The sequence below is a fragment of the Oreochromis aureus genome, linkage group 11 (genome assembly GCF_013358895.1).
Source record: "Oreochromis aureus strain Israel breed Guangdong linkage group 11, ZZ_aureus, whole genome shotgun sequence".
In the NCBI taxonomy this organism is placed as follows: domain Eukaryota; kingdom Metazoa; phylum Chordata; class Actinopteri; order Cichliformes; family Cichlidae; genus Oreochromis; species Oreochromis aureus.
In genome coordinates, this window is record NC_052952.1 from 28346290 (window position 1) to 28367163 (window position 20874).

Genomic DNA, 20874 nt, shown 5'->3' on the forward strand with positions numbered 1-20874 from the left:
TTGAAAAACTTACAAACCAAAACCTGCACACACACTTACTGCAGAGTATAACTGCTCTTCTCCTCACATTACAGTAATTCCTCAATCTCAGGGTATCACAGTATGCCAAAAAGAAATGTAACAAAGAGCACTAAAAAAGTAAGCATTTTTGTTGTAGCACTGACTATAAGTGACATAAACCTTTTTTTTTTCAAAAAAAAGGGAAGTACGCAACAGTTGCTAAAAACAGGAGAAACAAATTGTTGTCATGCTGAGAAACCAATCAACCAACAACAACCGTATCTTCACTTTGCATCAGCACTTTAAACTGTGAAATAGCTGGCTTGTTTTTTTTACTTTGTGCAACACAGTGCATACTGTTTAAAGTACGATGGTGTGAGATTATTGATATATAAAAACCATATTAAAAAATATATGATTAAAACAATATTATTTAACACATGCTTTAAATACCAGCAGATTCAAACACAAAGATTGAGCATTCATCTACTTACATCTGTCACCTATGTACAGTACTCATGAACTAGTTATTGTTCTCACAACAGTTACAGGCGAATACATTTATATCCTTCCTTATTAGGCATCACTCTGTTTTCACTGGGTCTAATCTTCCTGTTCTCACATTTTGACACTGTAAGAGACTATAACAGTCAATTGTCAAGTCACACAATTTTAAGCTGTAAAAGAAACCTGAAATCTAAATATTATGACCCCCTTAGTCCAGTGTTTGTGGAGTAGAGAAGTAGCCTGAAGGGTGGAGCTGGACTTTTGCAATTGCAGTATTTACAGCAGTGAAGCAGAACACAGACAACCTTAGACTGAGAGGCGTCAAACTAGAAAATGCCATGCGTGGTCTGAATTTGTACAAAAGCTTTACCAGGGTGAGCTTTCCTTTAGCTTTTTATGGTTTAAAACAAAGCAAAGGTGATCTCTCCCCTCCTCCACTGTGGCAAACTTCATAATGTAACTGAATAAATTCTCACTCTGAGCTTGAATGTGATTTCAGTTGCATTCACCTTATTTATGACTGAATTTTATTAATGTGATGAAATGTTTGACTGTTACATGAAGCTGCTAATTGTATCATACAGAGATATGCAAAATGTAAAGAATATTGTTTGCATACAAAAACTTTTTCACAAAGATTTAAGATTTATATTCATGATTTAAACCACAGGTGTCAAACTCCAGTCCTTGAGGGCCGGCGTCCTGAAACTTTTCTATGTGTTCCTGCTGCAACACTCCTGAATAACATTAGTAGGTCATTAGCATGCTGAGGTGGGAATTCAGCTATTTGATTCATGTTACAGCAGCTCATAAGTGAATGAACACAGTGCAATAAAAGAACTTTTACACGTACATTTTTCACTTCATTTATTTACATTTACTTGACTTGGGTTAGGGGTTGCCATCTCAGCATGCAGTCAAGCGCTACAGAGTCTCGCAAATGACCTACTAATGTTATCCAGGTGTGTTGCAGCAGGGACACATGGAAACGTTTCAGGACGCCGGCCCTCGAGGACTGGAGTTTGACACCCATGATTTAAATAGTTTCACCTTGTTATGTTTTTGTGGAACAGGTGAAGTAAATATGAAGATTTATTACAATATTTACATAGTATGGCTGACACCTGAAGATTTCCTTGTATTAAATAAGTACAGTTGCATAGCCACCATAGGTCTCCACTAACGACTGCCACTTACATACCAAAGATAGAAGTTGTCACATGAGAGGATATTTCATGAAAACCTTTTTGTCAGCACCTGGATCTGATTAGTCGACCCACTATTATTCTGTTTAGACCACATTAAACACCATAGCCTGATATTTTTACCATTTTTGTAAGTCCTGTGGAAACGCGTTTGTCCTTTTATATTACATACATTCTTATATTTTTGGTAATTGAAAAATCCCAGAAATGCCATCTCATCTAACACAGCACACACAATTCTCAGTGCATACGTTGATTGCAGTATGCATGTATCTTCTGTTTGTAATGGTTGTGTGATGCTTCACAGTTAATCTCTCCAAATTTCACACCTCTCATAATTAACCCATTAATTCCTCCACACTGGAATACAGCGCCACATCCTCACCTTCCTCATTGTCCTTTTTACTCATCAACTCATTCTCCTCATTGCCCTCCAACAGTTCACTGTCCTCTTGGGCGTCTTCTTGTCTCAGTCCTTCTCTTTTAATTTCAGCATACTCGGTGTCTCTGGCATCCTGCGTGTTTTCTGCCTCTTCAGGATTCTTGGGTCTTAGTGCAGAGAAGTTAATGTCAGAGTACTCCACCTCTGTTCTGCAGTTTCCATTGGATGGCAATTGCGCAACAGACTCAGGTTCTCCTTCAGCGTCCTCTGGCTCACGGATCCTATCATATGTTGCTGCTTGATCAGCATCCATCTACCAAGCACAAGGCAGCAATTACAGGTAATTTAACAGCTTATAAAAAACTGAAAATTTAATAATGTAGTTACATGACAGAAAACAAATAAGCTTAATATTTTAGCAAAAATATAATTAAAATCAAACTAATATCATAAAACAAATATGATATTCAGATATGTTACCAAAGGCTAACTAGTTATTTAAGTTACCGTTGGACCAGCTTCAGAAGTCCCCATCTCCAGGTTTTCAGAAGGATTTTCCGACCTCTTCCACTTTTTTCTGGGAAGAAATTGTTTTTCTCAGGTTAAAAGCCCAAAAAATGTCTTGAATCAAAAAATGCACTTTATCTTTACATATAAATATAATGGCATGTGTCTCAGTTTTAATTTTCAGAAGCTGATGACGTAAGATAAGCCAAAACTTTATGAAAACTCACAAAAAGTAAATAATGATTGCAGCATGATAATGGTGACAATACAATATCTGAAAATTTTGATATTTTACAATATGTGTTTCAGTTCTTTCCCATATATAATGGGATTTATGTGTGGAAAGTTCTGGTATAAAAATTTAAGTCACCATTTAGGACCTCTAACAGTATATAATAAACTTTATATAAAAATGAGCTAATAGAAATTTACATGTGTGCAAACAGAAATCGTTCGATTATACCAGGAAAATGGTGAGCATTAATATGTAAATTTCAGAAAATATAATATTGCTTTTTATAAAATAAAATATACAAAAACACTGATGTTAAAAATAGAAAATAACATATAGATGTAATATTACCTGCGAGATTTTGTTACCAAACAAGCAATGATTGTTGAAAGGATTATCCCAATCACAAACCCCGTCAACACTGCAATGATGACTTTCAGCTCTTGAATAATTGTTAAAAACTGTTTGAATATGTCTGAAATCAAAGGAGATAAACCGCGCTGATTACCTAAAGCTGAAAACAGGTATTGAAATTTCTTAAATTTGAGTATAGGGGAGATATTTCACTCGTAGATACTTACCGTTATTTTTTTCTTCAGGTGATGATGAATTAACATTGCACTCCTTTATTATAAGGCTGACATTTAATGAGGTATTTCTAATACTATTACTGCTGACACATTCAATAGTGGTGTTCTGACAGTGATCGTGGGACACAGTGATGGTGCTGGTGACTCTGGTGTTTGACACATTGGTTGTTACACAGTACTCAGTGTGGCTCTCCAAGTGTGGCCATTTGATGGTGGGTGAAGGAAACCCCTCACTGATACACACACAGGTCAAAACCTTTGACTGAGCACTACAATTAGAGTCATTCAAGATTCTTGGTGCATCTGCAAAAACAGAAGAAGAATCTCAGCATCAAACTTACAGTAAACTCATAGGAACATAAATAGTCTTAACACATCGCTTCAATATGAGAATATCTGATACTGAAGACACAACAATGCAATTAATATTACATTTACTTTCCACATTTTAATGAAAACTGTTTTTCTTTTAAGTAAAAAATGCAAATAATAAGAGAGGATAAAATATAATGTCAGTTATGAAAGTTTTACACTTACAGTAATAACAACAATATTACTATAATTACTGCTACTACTACTAATACTGTAATAATGATAAAATATATTTTTGCTAAGAGTAATACTCACACTTGACATTAAGAGTTTTTGTCTCATTTGTTGTGACACTTTTGAAGGTGACCTTACAGGTGACCTGACCACCGTTGTGTTTAGCCGAAGCGTTAAAGGTCAGAGTTGACTTGAAATCAGTCTGATTCTTAGACTTGAATTCACTGTTGTTTTCTTTGATTTCAGATGGGTTTTGTCCTGATCCACTCCATATCCAGGTGATTGTGGATCCAGGGCAAAGAAGAGGAGTGCTGCACGTCAGTGTAGTCTGCTCTCCCTCTGTTATTTCAGGAATCTCCAGTGTGGGCCTTTCACTCAGCTCTAATAAGAGAGTATATGAAACAAGAAATTATAATCAGCATACAGAGCACTGCTAATTTAAAGTAGACATATGATACTTTGTTAGGTGTCTTAAATTGTAAAAAGTACAAGATAAGGCTGAAAAGTTCCAAGACAGATACAAGCTCTGTCCCCAGAGAGGTATACCCAAACATCAGTTTATGTCTGACCAAAGGAAAAGACTAAAGGACATTGAGCAGTTTCTGTTTTTGTTTTTCACTTTAGCTGACAAATCTGATGAATGGAAGACACAGGACCTTCATTACAGGAAGATGTTGTGCCTTTGTGTTAATCTGAGCATCATGTTTATTCACAAAAATCTTTGGAGTGGTAATGATTTAATAACCCTTAAACTCATGTTAAACAAACATGTACTAGTGCCATAATGCAGCTGTAGTTAATACATCTCATTGTAATTTAGTCAAGCTAACTCATTTAAATCAAACATGATAACATAGTGACTGTGCATGGAGTATCAGTGGTAGGTTTTGATACCTGTAACTGTGACTGTGACGTTTGCATCAGAAATCAATGTGCAGTGAGTCTCTGTCTTAACAACAACGTGATATGATCCAGAGTCCGACTTGGTGAGATTATTGATGATGATGCTGCAGTTCTTATTTTTCTGGTTAGGCTCCAACAGTGACACCCTCCCTTGAAACTCAGAGTCAGCTTTCGTATTGTTACTGAAGTCAAATATTGTTTTAGTTATGTTTCCATCATGTTTATACCAAGTTATATTTTCAACATCACCATCGTCTGTAGTAAAAGAACATGGTAAAACAACACACAGTCCAGCCTGTGCTGATACATTTCTTTCACTTTGTGGGGTTCTGCTGTTGCTGTTTGGACACTGAGGAGTCCCAGAACCTGAACATGCAAAAAGAAAAGAGACAAACCAGAAGAGAAGATGCTGAGTTCATGAAAATAAAAAATGATGGTAACCAACACCATCAGTTTACATCATTTACAATGTTTGTATTTAAAGATGCCTCTTTTACTTTACTTCTGCTGTTAACTGATATGACTTAGATAAGCGATGCAGTACACAGCTGTTGCTTCCCATTTTTAATTTAGTAAATGACAATTTCAAACACCGCTGTCTTTGAAACTGCAGTTTTCCTTCTTTTTGTAGTTTCCTTAAACTCATATATTGATGAAGATTGAAATAAAGTTTCCTTCTATACCTTTGTCAGCGAGGAGCAGAATCACCCAGATGAGAGTTAACATTCTGATTTGACAATTCAGACAGCACGGCTTCTCTCCACAGGATAGACGCTTTCTTTTCAAAGCACAAACACACAAAAGATGCAGTAAAAATATAGAAAGTTCAGTGGCTGATAGAATCACATACAGGATATTACACTTACATATTTACTGCTTTAATATATTTCATGTGACCAATAAACTTGGCTGAGATCTTGAAATATCACAGTTTAAAGCATTTCTTGATATCTGTGCCATCGAGAGGCTAAAAATTATTAATGGAAATCTCCCAGCCTCAGACTTCTTCAGTAAGTATACACCAATCATTTACAATCATTTTTATGAAATTACTGAAGCAAGAATACCACAGAGAAAAATGGATGAAAGTGTTTTACCCTCACTCTGTGTGAATCTCCAGCTCTTGTTTCCACACACTGATCTCTGCAGACTGTCTGCTTTCAACTGACTCTTCTTCCTCCTCCTCCTCCTCCTTTGTTACTTCTCTTTGCACTTCAGCAAGTTTACAGGAAGTTTCGCTTTACTCTGCTGGCCATTATTTCCTCTTAGACTGCCACCACACTTACAGCTAAAACCTCCTATCACATTATGATGTTAATGTGAAACTTTAACAGCAGTGAAATCAGAGATAATCTTGAACCTGAGGTGCTAAGCTTTCAAATATTTGGATGTTCAAAATGGTTCAATTGTTTTAAAAACAATCGCCTGACAATCATATATTGTAATGCATTGTAATATATAGATGCATGTTAATGATCCGCTTTTTGGGGCCACTTTGATCTTTGAAATAACTTCTGTATTTGCAAGAGGAAGATTTGCTGTTTTTCAAAATGTTTGTACAAAAGAAGTCATTTAGATGAGTGATGAAATGTTTCTCTTACTGAAAACTGAAGGAGAAGCTGAACAGACTAAACTCTCTGGGATTTACACATTCTTATTAACATTATTAATAATGTTAATAATGATCACTTTATTCTCTCTAAGTTCCTGTTTAGACTTTACTGCTTTAAGATTACAATAATTTCTGTATAAATACAATTTGTCCTTGTCAGTTACTGACAGCATGAACTAATGAAACCTTCAGACAGTCCCACAGTGTGACAGAGGTAAGAAAGATGTAACTAACATATCCTTCAAACATGCTTTCTGTTTCAAAGGGTGACATATTGCTCACTGCGATACTGTAAGTCAAGAGTATTCATGCAGTACATTTCTAAAAGGGGAAGTAACCCCTGACATATAGAACAACTTCAACAGAATCATAAAGGGAAACTCAACCTAAAACATTTAATATGCAAAAGAAATATCACTAAATACTATAAACTATTGTACCTGAAGTGTTTTTTTTCATCATTAAATTTGCATATCGCCTCATCTTTCCACTGTAATAAAGAAAAAAATAGGAAGACGGAAAGCCTAACTTTGAAAAATATAGTCCCTCAGCTTCTCCAGCTCATGTATTAGCTTTGGCAGGTTGTACAAGCCTGCACCGAAAAAAATAACCCCACAGATCATTCGTGCAAGCAGCTACCTTTGACCTATGCAGTGGTGAAGTTTTGCAACCTCTAATAAATGTGTGAATAGCTTAATGTAATATATGAGCTGGTGTCATCACGTTTAATTGGGTAGAATTTGTCAGCCTCTTATATTGAAAATTAAGCGAACATTTTGACAACGATAAATTGTCTATTTTAACACACAAGTATAATTTTTCTCACTCAGTGCCAATATGGGTGCATGGGTTCATTTATGCATAGTATTAACTTTTGTAATAGTATTACATAAGGTTGTATAATAGTATACAGCACCTGTCTGTGCAGAGGCTCCAGGCTCGGACCACACCATATGACTACTGTGCTGTAGATGGTTTACTCTGCCCCCTACAGGTGAGTGGAAGAATTTACATAGGAAACAAAATAGCAGCTAATAAGTAATATAAACAAAGAGTAATATACAGGAAAATAAAGAAGATACCATTTTAAAAACATAGGTGCCATACCTGTGCGAATGTATTTAACAAAAAAGCTGTTGCAGCTTTTTCACTTTGTGGTTAACTAATATGGCTTCTGACCACTCTTAAATGCCATTTGACAAAAAAGTCAAATATTGTGCACAATTAATGAGTATACTGTATGTAAATAGTGGAAAACATAAAGCTGTTTATAACAGGAACGGAAAGGAAACATATTTCACAGCAATAACGGAACAGAGCAATCATCAACCACCTCCTCTGCATGGATGACATCAACCAATCAGACATGGTAGTGGTGGACAAGCAGAGGAAGATGGCATGGAAGAGCTCCAACAACTCTCTGGGCACATTAAAGCATCTGGGCTTCATTAGAAAGTAGAATCTGCTCATCCCCTGCTTACACACAGCATCATTGTTGCTCCTCCAGTCCATCGTTCAGGTGAACGTTCAAGTATAGTGGTGTGAAAAAGTGTTTGCTGCTTTCCTGGTTTCCAATTTTATCTGTATTTTTGTCACACTTAAATGATTCAGATCATCAAACAAATTTAAATAAGAGTTGTATTGTTCAATGCATGCTTCCACCGTCTCCGTGGAACGCAAAGACTGCTGTTCGCAGCCCAGAAAAATCTAATACTGTTTATTGTGAACCCGTGCTGGACTATCAGAAGAATGCTCATTATCAGCCTGCTTCCATAACAATTGTACTCTGAGGTTCTCATCAAGGACTTTTATGTTCCTGAAAATGATCGTTTTTCTCCTCTTGTGATCATCCGAGAACATGTCTCTCTTCCTGCTCCTGCTCCCAGGGCGGTTCAGACCCTGCATTCCCCTGCATTCGTTCCAGTTTTGAGGGTGGCTAGGGCCCCCTTGTGAGCCCCGCTCTGTCTACATCTCAGCATCCAGAGCCTGCTGCAAGGTTTTGGCACCGTGCTGCAAGGTTTTGGCACCTTCAGACAGTCCCACACTGTGGGACTGTCTGAAGGTTTCATTAGTTCGTGCTGTCAGTAACTGACAAGGACAAATTGTATTTATACAGAAATTATTGTAATCTTAAAGCAGTAAAGTCTAAACAGGAACTTAGAGAGAATAAAGTGATCATTATTAACATTATTAATAATGTTAATAAGAATGTGTAAATCCCAGAGAGTTTAGTCTGTTCAGCTTCTCCTTCAGTTTTCAGTAAGAGAAACATTTCATCACTCATCTAAATGACTTCTTTTGTACAAACATTTTGAAAAACAGCAAATCTTCCTCTTGCAAATACAGAAGTTATTTCAAAGATCAAAGTGGCCCCAAAAAGCGGAGCATTAACATGCATCTATATATTACAATGCATTACAATATATGATTGTCAGGCGATTGTTTGTAAAACAATTGAACCATTTTGAACATCCAAATATTTGAAAGCTTAGCACCTCAGGTTCAAGATTATCTCTGATTTCACTGCTGTTAAAGTTTCACATTAACATCATAATGTGATAGGAGGTTTTAGCTGTAAGTGTGGTGGCAGTCTAAGAGGAAATAATGGCCAGCAGAGTAAAGCGAAACTTCCTGTAAACTTGCTGAAGTGCAAAGAGAAGTAACAAAGGAGGAGGAGGAGGAGGAGGAGGAGGAGGAAGAAGAGTCAGTTGAAAGCAGACAGTCTGCAGAGATCAGTGTGTGGAAACAAGAGCTGGAGATTCACACAGAGTGAGGGTAAAACACTTTCATCCATTTTTCTCTGTAGTATTCTTGCTTCAGTAATTTCATAAAAATGGTTTTAAATGATTGGTGTATACTTAACTGAAGAAGTCTGAGGCTGGGAGATTTCCATTAATAATTTTTAGCCTCTCGATGGCACAGATATCAAGAAATGCTTTAAACTGTGATATTTCAAGATCTCAGCCAAGTTTATTGGTCACATGAAATATATTAAAGCAGTAAATATGTAAGTGTAATATCCTGTATGTGATTCTATCAGCCACTGAACTTTCTATATTTTTACTGCACCTTTTGTGTGTTTGTGCTTTGAAAAGAAAGCGTCTATCCTGTGGAGAGAAGCCGTGCTGTCTAAATTGTCAAATCAGAATGTTAACTCTCATCTGGGTGATTCTGCTCCTCGCTGACAAAGGTATAGAAGGAAACTTTATTTCAATCTTCATCAATATATGAGTTTAAGGAAACTACAAAAGAAGGAAAACTGCAGTTTCAAAGACAGCGGTGTTTGAAATTGTCATTTACTAAATTAAAATGGGAAGCAACAGCTGTGTACTGCATCGCTTATCTAAGTCATATCAGTTAACAGCAGAAGTAAAGTAAAAGAGGCATCTTTAAATACAAACATTGTAAATGATGTAAACTGATGGTGTTGGTTACCATCATTTTTATTTTCATGAACTCAGCATCTTCTCTTCTGGTTTGTCTCTTTTCTTTTTGCATGTTCAGGTTCTGGGACTCCTCAGTGTCCAAACAGCAACAGCAGAACCCCACAAAGTGAAAGAAATGTATCAGCACAGGCTGGACTGTGTGTTGTTTTACCATGTTCTTTACTACAGACGATGGTGATGTTGAAAATATAACTTGGTATAAACATGATGGAAACATAACTAAAACAATATTTGACTTCAGTAACAATACTGAAGCTGACTCTGAGTTTCAAGGGAGGGTGTCACTGTTGGAGCCTAACCAGAAAAATAAGAACTGCAGCATCATCATCAATAATCTCACCAAGTCGGACTCTGGATCATATCACGTTGTTGTTAAGACAGAGACTCACTGCACATTGATTTCTGATGCAAACGTCACAGTCACAGTTACAGGTATCAAAACCTACCACTGATACTCCATGCACAGTCACTATGTTATCATGTTTGATTTAAATGAGTTAGCTTGACTAAATTACAATGAGATGTATTAACTACAGCTGCATTATGGCACTAGTACATGTTTGTTTAACATGAGTTTAAGGGTTATTAAATCATTACCACTCCAAAGATTTTTGTGAATAAACATGATGCTCAGATTAACACAAAGGCACAACATCTTCCTGTAATGAAGGTCCTGTGTCTTCCATTCATCAGATTTGTCAGCTAAAGTGAAAACAAAAAACAGAAACTGCTCAATGTCCTTTAGTCTTTTCCTTTGGTCAGACATAAACTGATGTTTGGGTATACCTCTCTGGGGACAGAGCTTGTATCTGTCTTGGAACTTTTCAGCCTTATCTTGTACTTTTTACAATTTAAGACACCTAACAAAGTATCATATGTCTACTTTAAATTAGCAGTGCTCTGTATGCTGATTATAATTTCTTGTTTCATATACTCTCTTATTAGAGCTGAGTGAAAGGCCCACACTAGAGATTCCTGAAATAACAGAGGGAGAGCAGACTACACTGACGTGCAGCACTCCTCTTCTTTGCCCTGGATCCACAATCACCTGGATATGGAGTGGATCAGGACAAAACCCATCTGAAATCAAAGAAAACAACAGTGAATTCAAGTCTAAGAATCAGACTGATTTCAAGTCAACTCTGACCTTTAACGCTCAAGCTAAACACAACGGTGGTCAGGTCACCTGTAAGGTCACCTTCAAAAGTGTCACAACAAATGAGACAAAAACTCTTAATGTCAAGTGTGAGTATTACTCTTAGCAAAAATATATTTTATCATTATTACAGTATTAGTAGTAGTAGCAGTAATTATAGTAATATTGTTGTTATTACTGTAAGTGTAAAACTTTCATAACTGACATTATATTTTATCCTCTCTATTATTTGCATTTTTACTTAAAAGAAAAAACAGTTTTCATTAAAATGTGGAAAGTAAATGTAATATTAATTGCATTGTTGTGTCTTCAGTATCAGATATTCTCATATTGAAGCGATGTGTTAAGACTATTTATGTTCCTATGAGTTTACTGTAAGTTTGATGCTGAGATTCTTCTTCTGTTTTTGCAGATGCACCAAGAATCTTGAATGACTCTAATTGTAGTGCTCAGTCAAAGGTTTTGACCTGTGTGTGTATCAGTGAGGGGTTTCCTTCACCCACCATCAAATGGCCACACTTGGAGAGCCACACTGAGTACTGTGTAACAACCAATGTGTCAAACACCAGAGTCACCAGCACCATCACTGTGTCCCACGATCACTGTCAGAACACCACTATTGAATGTGTCAGCAGTAATAGTATTAGAAATACCTCATTAAATGTCAGCCTTATAATAAAGGAGTGCAATGTTAATTCATCATCACCTGAAGAAAAAAATAACGGTAAGTATCTACGAGTGAAATATCTCCCCTATACTCAAATTTAAGACAACTCCACTATTGAATGTGTCAGCGGTAACAGTATTGGACAATTAAATCACAGCATTACAGTAAAGAAGTTAAACGGAGTTAGTAAGTATTTATAAATCTGCTATCCTAGAGCTATCAAAAAATGTAAGACATTCACTTCCTGTTTTTACATGTTTTATATAACATAAGCAAAAAACATTTTTCAACCTTGTGATTTCAGATCTTTACAAACAAGACCCGAAAGTTATCGCTGCAACATTGAGGGGCTTTCTGATTTGTTTTATTGGGATCATTCTTTCAGCAGTCGTTGCTTTTTTGGTAACAAAATCCAACAGGTACATTTCAGAGTTTAATTTTGGAATGCGAAGATTATTTTTTTTATTTTTTAAATATATAGATTATTTTAATCTAAGAATTTAATCTAGTTCTAACATCAATCCTATTATATTACAAAAAAGAAATGTTCCTATATATTTGATGCAAATGATCACTTTCATTGTATCACAATGCAGTTTTTTTAGCGATAAACATCCACACATTGGTTTATTTTAATACAATATAATAACAAAACTGATGAACCAAAACATTTTGACAGTTGCTGCTTTTTGATTTGATTTGATTGATTTGATTGATTTGATATACCTTTATTAGTCCCACAAGGGGAAATTTCATGTTAAGGCTGCCGACCTATTGCACGCAATGGCGGTGCCATCTTACCCTCCGACCATACATACATTACACAAACATCACATGGGGAAGACAGGTCAGAGAGGTATACATGGAAAAGCACAACATGAGGAAAGATAAGGAGAAAAAAATAACTCCCCCCAGACTGAGCTCCAACAGGGAGATCAGTTTGAGAACAGAAAAAAACACCTCTGCACATAGCACATGAAAAAAAAAACTCTTAATACACCAAAGAAACACATGACAATCAACAGGGATGGGTAAAGGGTGAGAGACATCCAATGTAGACAGTACATCCGGGCCTGCAGCCTATGTGCTGGTCTCCATGCTCCACCGTCAGCATTGGAAGGGAATAAGCGTCGAACGCGTTTGGAGGGGGAGGGGGGATGAGTGTATATCAGCATGTGTATATGTCTGTGTGCGTGTGTGTGTGTGCTTTATATGCTGTTCTTTGCTTGCAGCCACAAGAAACAGGTTTTAAAATATCACACCATGTTCCACCAGTTATGGACGACATCTGTCAGTCACACGTTTTCTAATATATGCCGATTTTTGATTTCACCATTGTTAGCATAATGTTTATATGCTTCATTTGGTCATAATGTTTGGGCTAATCATGTATAGTTAGTTTGGCAATCTGTCATTTCCAATATGCTGTAATTCCTACCTAATGGGACCAGTATACATAAGTAATGCACATATCATATGTACATATAAGGATAAATTGGAATTTATGATTCAAGATATAATTTGTTCCCCCGAAAAATGAAAAAAACAAAAACAGAGTGATCACAGAAAACATTCAGTTTATGTGAATGACCTGCTGTTGCTGTGAGCTGCTCTGGGACCTTCTGCAAGAAGGATTCATATTAATTGATTTGTTCTCAGAAAAAACTGGAGGAGGTCTGAAAAGCTGGAGACTGTGACCACTGAAGCAGTACCAATGGTAATGCATATCATTAGTTAGCCTTCTGTCATGTAGCTTAATTATACAGATGCTTGACTTTTATTAGCTGACAAATTATCCTGTAATGTGTCTGATAGCTGGATGCTGATCAAACAACAGTATAAGATGGGACCCATGAGCGAGAGGCAGCTGAAGAAGAAACGTGGTCATGTGAGAATGCATCGCTGGTGCCGATGATGACATGGCACCAAAGAGGTGGAGAACGTTGACAATGACGTCTTGCAGTAAAAACCAGGAAGGAGAGGAGAAACAGAATATGCTGAAATAAAGACAGAAAAAAGGGACAATGATGATCATGTGTTGTTGCAGCACTTACAAAAAAGGAAAATTATTCAGATATTAGGCTGTGCTGTATAATGCAGTCTAAATAAAACAATAACAGGGTTTCTAATATAGATGTAGATCCTGGCAAAGAGGTTTTCATAAAACACACTCTCATGTGATGGCTCCTTGTAAGTGGCAGTCCTTAGTGGGGATTAGCTAAAGATATCAAGACATGCAATCTTAATGTAATGCTATGCTACTCCACTTCATTTAATACAAGGAAACTTTGAGTTGTCAACTATACTGTGTAATAAATGTAACAAATCTACATATTAACTCCAATTTCAACAAAAGCATAACCAAAGTGAAACTGTGTGAATCTTTGTGGAGACGTTCTTGTATGCAAAAAAAGCATCTGTACATTTCACATATGTCTGTATACTGTATCAGGCAAAATCAGTAGCTTCATGTAACAGTTTTTGTTTTATCACTTCAATAAAATCCTAAGTTCAAAGTAAATGTGATAATTATTATACTTGTAATAGCTATTCTTCAGTTTTAAAATCTTGTGAATTCACAGATGACTGCTATAGTCTGTTACTGTGGTAAACTGTGAGAACAGGAGATTTAGAAAATCTACTCGAGCTCACATTAGAAATTATTGTGAGTTGTGAGTATTTTACCCACACTGAGCCACTACAACAGATCGTACTGTTCCCCCACTTGCCAAATTTCACTTTAACCCCTGACTGTTTTTTTCAGCTTTTTGGTGTGGAGGCAAAGTCACCCAACAGCATGTAGGCAACAGAAAATGTATATTTTAAATAACAGATTAATTCTGAGTACATTTATTAGAATTTTAATTAGAATTTAGATTCATTTATTTTCTCATTTACTAATATTATATTCTGTAATATTACAAATTAAAGAATTTCTGTACTTTTGCCACCTCTGATTGTGCCACAGTGGACGAGAACACCTTCACTGTTTTTGTTTTCAAGTTTCAGAAGCTGTCAAGGTCAAGGCTCAGGACTTGGTCCATATGTTGAGTGTTGTTCACCTCTTAACACTGTTTCCCTTCTCCGTGTTCTGTCCACCCTAGTAAACATGCTGTGTACTTTGAGGCCACAGAAAATTTCAGCTATTTCTAGATTTGGTGCCTCTCTGTTGAGGGATGCCAGTGTTCTGCTGGACACCTGGAAATCCTGCTATTGCACAAGTCCAGCTCAGGCCTTCAGGCTATTTCTCATCTCCACAAAAACAGAACACTGGAGAGGTGCTTGCAGTAGTTTTAGTTTCTTTAAGTTTTCTTTTGCAACCTACAGAAAAATTGTGTGAATTTACAGATGACTGTTATAGTGTCTTACTGTGGTAAACTCTGAGAACACGTTTGGCCAGACTGAAACTATACTGATGTCTATTTAGGAAGTACATAAATATATACTTTAGTTCTCATGAGAACAGTAACTGCAGATTATACTAATTCATACCACAATATACAGATCAAACATGAAACTGCATTTATGTAGAAGCTTTGTCTTTAAATCTACAGATATTTAAACAGTTTGAAACAATACCTCAACTGCTCCTGGTCACTGCTCTGGATATTCTCCTGAAATCATCTGGGCGTGAAGAGAGCGAGTCAGAATGACACAGACATAAGAGAAAACATTTAGCGTCTCATTGCTAAATATGAGGTCAGTTTCTTGATCATTAATATGGAAATTGTCATGACCAGCGGTCCACACTGCAGTCAGCTGAGACTAAAGAAGTCACTTGGATGGGCGATGAAACGTTTCTCAGAATCAACTTTTTGGGAGTATTGCAGTAAGTTTTTGATTTCTGTAACTGTGACGTTTGCATCAGAAATCAACATGCAGACATTCTTCATCTTACTAACAATAATAACTCGATATGATCCAGAGTTGGTCTTTCTTAGAGCTTCCATGATCTTTGTGTCAAATGACATCAGAACCATCTTCTGTAATAATAGAACGTGACAAAGCAACGCAGTCCAGCCTTTGCTGTTATTTATTTAATTTACTTCTCTTTGCATCTTTAACGTGTTTCCAGGAAGTTGTTCTATACTCTGCCCGCCATTATTTCCTCTTACACTGCCACCACACTTAGAGCTAAAACCACCATTAATGTGACATTTTAACAGCAATGAAGTCAGGGATTATTTTTAGTATCAAGTGTGAAGCTTTGAAATATTTGGAAGATTCTGGGAGTTCTGCAGATTCAGTTAGACCCAATCATCTAATATCACTGTGATACATGCATCTATGTGAATGCTCTGTTTTTGGTGCCACTTAAATAAAGAAAATAATAGCCACATATTTAATTATGAGTTTTATTAATATGAAAAGAGAAACTGCCACAGATATTTGAAAGAACTTCTGTCTTTGCTAGGGAGGGATTTTAAGGTTGCTGGGTTGCAAAATTTTGGGGATTTACACTGTGTTCTCAAAAGTTTCTGGACAATTATTAAGATTACTGTGTTGCCCCATATAGTATCATTTTAGTCACTCTAAGTTCCTGTTTACACTGTATTATTTTAAGGTCACATTTGTTTCAATCTAAATACAGTTTGTCTTCATCAGTAGTAAAGATTTCATCCCTGTGCGCATGTATAGAATAAGGCTGCTTTTCCTGCTTTATAGCTTTATGAGGTTACCTGATACGACTTCTGCCCACTCTCAAATGCTATCTAAAAGACTTGGCTGACAAAGAAAGTTCTGTTCCTGAGTATATTGTGAGTGTATTTTTAAAAATGCAAAACCGAACAATGAGACTTTACAGACATAGTACAGATATAGTGAAACATAAGAGGTGACGTCGATCTGGTGGGACCAGCACCCAATACAGGAAGCCTGAATTGTCTCTCTGCTAAAAGAGTCCTACAGTCTGACCTATGAGTGTTACCCAACGGTCGATACAGAGCTTAGATAGAACGAATGTGGATGAGGCGATTCGCCCAGTTCTAACTGCCTCAAAATCATCAGACTTTCTACCCCGCTTGTCTCGAAAAACCAGGGACAGGAATAGCCTTGTAGGCCCAACCGCCGTCAGCCACATCCGTTAATGGCAGGTCTCTTCTAGATCGGTGTACTTAGCTGGTAATTAACTGGGTTAAATTTAGGGGCCTGGACAGAGGGTCTCAACAGTCTGTTATTTCTAAAGGGCTAAAGTAACCTGTAAGAGCTATTCACAGTAGAATGGATTAATACTCAGGATTTTACCTTTAATGTTTCACAAACGGTTAAAAAGAGAATGTCCACAACTTAAACAGAATATTTTATTAAAGCAATTTACCAGCAGCAAAGCAAAACCAAAATAAAATAATAATAATCTGTGACACAAAGGACCCACATGTACAGGCTGTTAAAGGGCTGGTTACGTTTCATCTGCAACTTTTTAAAATTGCACTGTGCAGCTGTTCAGCTGACTTGTTGCTAGTGCAGCTTTCCTTTCTCTGGTCCCAGCTGGCAACTGAAATATGAGGACTGATCACACCAATCAGCCTTCTGGCACTGTCCACCTGTTATGGCCCATCTAGGGGTGGCCAAACCACAACATTAATGCGTTAGTTCGTTGAGTTATTTGACACTAAAAAGGAGTTGGTAACGAAGAAAAACAAGAGAAAACTATAATCAAACAAAAAGGCAGACACCCCATCATTTTCTCTTCTTTGTCTTAATTTTAGCATACTCCATTTCTCTGGTATCCTGTATCTTCTATGCCTCTTTATCACAGAGAAGTCAGTGTCAGAGTACTCAACCTCTTTTGGTCCCACATCACTAACGGGCACTGATTATGCAGTAGACTCAGCTTCTCTTTTAACTTTGCCTGGTTCATGGATCCTATTATTTGTTGCTGCTTTATCAGCATCCATCTGTCAGACAATTGCAGAAATCACAGGCCCTTTGTTAGCTAGTAAAAACCAGAGAACTGTAAAATGTAATTAGATGACAGAAAGAGTATAGCTTTATATTTTACCGAACATTTAATTAATACAATACTAGTGTAATATTCACATAATGTCAGACTAAGAATTTACATTACCAGTGGAACAGCGTCAGTGGTCACCACGTCCAGGTCTTCAGACAGGTTTTCAGAACTCTGATTTTTTCTGGAGTGAAATTAATTAATAGAAATGAAAATTACTGAAGACCCCACCAAAGCCAAGAAGTTCACATAATTTGAGTGTTTTCTGTGATAACTTTGGTTCCTCAAAGACAAAAAATATATTGATTCCTACATGTAATTTTTTAAAATGCTTTATTTTTGTATATTGTCCTGATTAGTTAAGAATCACAATTTATTGACAATTATTAACTTGCCTTTATAAGCTTTTACATGAGTTAAAACTTTATGAAAAAATTGAGCAAGTAAAGATGAGCTTGTAACAATGGTGCTAACAATAGTGAAGGCAAAACTGGATACTGGGATATATTATAAGATATGTACAAAAGTTCAGGTTAATTGATTAATGTTAGAATTAGCATGAATCCTTGAAAAACAAACAAAAAGAAATCCACTGATTAACACCAAAAAAGTGTTAGAGTATAAAAAACGTATATTTAAAAATGTTATTGTACCTGTAGCATCGTGTTACCAAAAAACCAATGATTGCTAAAACAATGACCCCAATCAGAAACCCCCTCAATGCTGCAGTCTTAACTTTTGGTTCTTCATTTCTTTGTTTGAATACATCTGAAATCAAAAGAGTGAAACGTGCTCACTTATGTTTCTTGTTCAAGACATTGCCTAAAACCTAAAAAAGGGAGTGAAATGTCTTAAAAGTGGTTTGCTTTAGTTCTAACTGCTTACCTTCATTCTTTATATGCTCATTATCTTTACTGGTGACACACTCAATAGTGGTGTAGTGATAGTGTTTTAGAAACACAGTGATGGTGCTGGTGACTCTGGCGTTTGACACGTTGGTTGTTACAGAGTACTCAGTGTGGCTCTTTAAATGTGGCCATTTTATGGTGGGTGGAGGAAACTCCTCACTGATGCACATACAGCTCAGGACCTCTGATTGAACCTCACACCCAGAGCTATTCAAAATTCTTGGACCAGCTGCAAATACTGAAAAAGAATCTCAACATTAGGTCAAATCCACAGTAAACTCACATGAACAGAAATGTCCTCCATATGTGGCTTCAGCTTGATGGCGTAGGACAGGATTTTATTTATTATTAATAAATATGAAAAAATGTACTCACATTTTACATCAATGGTTTTCGTAATGTTTTTGTTCTTGTGTGTTGCTATACACTTGTACTGTCCAGAAAGTTCTGGTGTCATATTAAAAATGGTAAGCGAGGCTGACCCATTGCCTTTTGTGTTTTTATTTTCATTTTTTCTGTTCAAGTTTTTGTTGGAGTCAGATTTAATCCAGTTGATAGAAGATGCAATGAAACTGTCAGCACTGCAAGTTAGATTAAGGGTAGCACCCTTCTTCACAACTGTACTTCCACTGATCTTTAGTTCCTGAAGATCTAAGAAAAAATGTGCCAGAAAAATGAAGAAACAAATGAATGATGACTTAAACAAGTCAGAATCTGATGTAGGGTTCCTAGATGGGATTCTAGCACAGCATGTAAGAGGCCCCTGGGATTTGGAATAAAAGTGGCTGTATTAAGTACAAGATTTTCTGTGACAAATATAAGCTCTCTCCCCACTGAGGTATACTAAGACATCAGTTCATACCTGACAAAAGCAGATTCAACAGCTATCATTTATGTGAGATTTGTTTAATCTGCATCTTTTTCACAAAAAACATTTTTTGTGTGGTAATGATTTAAGAACCGTTTCAGTTTCATATTTAAATATAGAAGCATCTACTATAAAACAAAAATGTCCTCATGACGTGACACAGATGTGGTTAATAAACCTTTCTATAATTTAGTGAAGCTATCACTATTAGGAATTTGAAGGTATTTGCTGTAAGATTTGATACCTGTAACTGTGACTGTGAACTTCAATGTGCAGCCATGCTCCGTCTTGTTATCAGACACTCTGACTTGATATGATCCAGAGTCTGTCTCGGTGAGGTCATTAATGATGACGCTGCAGTTCTTCATCTTCAGGTCAGACTCCAGTAGTGAGACTCGCCTTTGAAACTCAGAGTTGTTTTTTTGATCATCACTGGAGTCAAATATTGTTTTACCATGTTTGTACAAAGTTATACTTTTGGCATCAAACCCATCGTCTGTAGTAAAAGAACATGGTAACACTGCATATAGTCCAGCCTCTGCTGTTATATTTATTTGACTTAACGTGACATTGTCTTTGCTCTTTGTACAGACTGGAGGAGTGCTCCTAGTCAAACCTGAAAATGCAAAAATAAAAGAGACGAACAAGGAGAGAGTCTGCTGAGTTTGTGAAAAATCAAATGCCTGCAGTTCGCTGCCATTGTTAATGATATTTGGAGTAATATATGGCCAGTATTATTTAGATAACCAATGCAATGAAAAAGAAGTTAAAAGACATATTACCATTACTTTCCTTTTTTTTTACACTTTGTAAATTTAGATTTAAATAAAATTTCCTTCTATACCTTTATCAGCGAACAGCAGAATCACCCAGATGAGAGTTAACATTCTGATTTGACACTTTAGACAGCACGGCTTCTCTCCACAGGATACAGTCTCTCTTTCCAAAGCACAAACACACAGAAAGTTCACTGGATGATAAAATAAATCCAAGTTATTACAATGATATATGTATTATTTCTGTAGTTACATATAATCAATAACCTTGACTGGGATCTTGAAATATCAAAATTTAAAGCACTTCTTCATATCTGGAGTGTGGAGAGGTTAAAAATAACTAAATAAAAGCTGCCAGCTCTGGACTTCTTAAGTTAAGTATCCACCGCTCATTCTGAAATACTTTTTTATGATAGTACTGAAGAGAGAATACTAAGAAGAAATGAAATTTAAAATGGGATAAAAGTGTTTTACCCTCATTCTGTGTGAATCTCCAGCTCTTGTGTCCACACACTGATCTCTGCAGCGTGTCTGCTTTGAACTGACTCTTCTTCTCTTCCTCCTCCTCCTCCTTTGTTACCTCTCTTTGCACTTCAACATGTTCCCAGGAAGTTTTTTT

General features: G+C 36.5%; 2 protein-coding genes and 2 long non-coding RNA genes across 6 annotated transcripts; 2 read left to right on the forward strand and 2 right to left on the reverse strand.

Moving 5' to 3' along the window:
* LOC116325113 (sialic acid-binding Ig-like lectin 12) lies at positions 1 to 6047 on the reverse strand. Of its 2 annotated transcripts, none has more exons than XM_031745928.2 (8): positions 5970 to 6047; positions 5556 to 5650; positions 4864 to 5238; positions 4051 to 4350; positions 3415 to 3726; positions 3185 to 3308; positions 2602 to 2671; positions 1 to 2407 (listed from the first exon to the last, which is right to left on the reverse strand). In XM_031745928.2, the coding sequence occupies exons 2-8, from the start codon at positions 5596 to 5598 to the stop codon at positions 2051 to 2053; spliced, it is 1581 nt and encodes a 526-aa protein (XP_031601788.1). In that variant the 5' UTR covers positions 5599 to 5650; positions 5970 to 6047; the 3' UTR covers positions 1 to 2050. The 2 variants fall into 2 exon arrangements, with proteins under 2 accessions (XP_031601788.1, XP_039475020.1); XM_039619086.1 differs by having other exon boundaries at positions 5556 to 5646; positions 5970 to 6013.
* Positions 6048 to 9181: 3134 nt separating this feature from the next.
* LOC116325123 lies at positions 9182 to 10091 on the forward strand. The gene is made up of 3 exons (XR_005614801.1): positions 9182 to 9259; positions 9580 to 9674; positions 9989 to 10091. It is a non-coding gene; the product is annotated as an uncharacterized LOC116325123 (long non-coding RNA).
* A 999-nt stretch (positions 10092 to 11090) lies between these two features.
* On the forward strand, positions 11091 to 14223 carry LOC120442772. 2 transcript variants are annotated; one of them, XR_005614915.1, is made up of 5 exons: positions 11091 to 11175; positions 11499 to 11810; positions 12058 to 12172; positions 13413 to 13470; positions 13569 to 14223. It is a non-coding gene; the product is annotated as an uncharacterized LOC120442772 (long non-coding RNA). The 2 variants fall into 2 exon arrangements; XR_005614914.1 differs by having other exon boundaries at positions 11499 to 12172.
* Positions 14224 to 17086: 2863 nt separating this feature from the next.
* On the reverse strand, positions 17087 to 20774 carry LOC120442809 (nectin-4-like). The gene is made up of 8 exons (XM_039620090.1): positions 20730 to 20774; positions 20324 to 20449; positions 19724 to 20095; positions 18987 to 19262; positions 18589 to 18849; positions 18357 to 18471; positions 17821 to 17887; positions 17087 to 17650 (listed from the first exon to the last, which is right to left on the reverse strand). Exons 2-8 carry the CDS (start codon positions 20364 to 20366, stop codon positions 17570 to 17572), a joined length of 1215 nt encoding a protein of 404 aa, XP_039476024.1. The 5' UTR covers positions 20367 to 20449; positions 20730 to 20774; the 3' UTR covers positions 17087 to 17569.
* Positions 20775 to 20874: the final 100 nt, after the last annotated feature.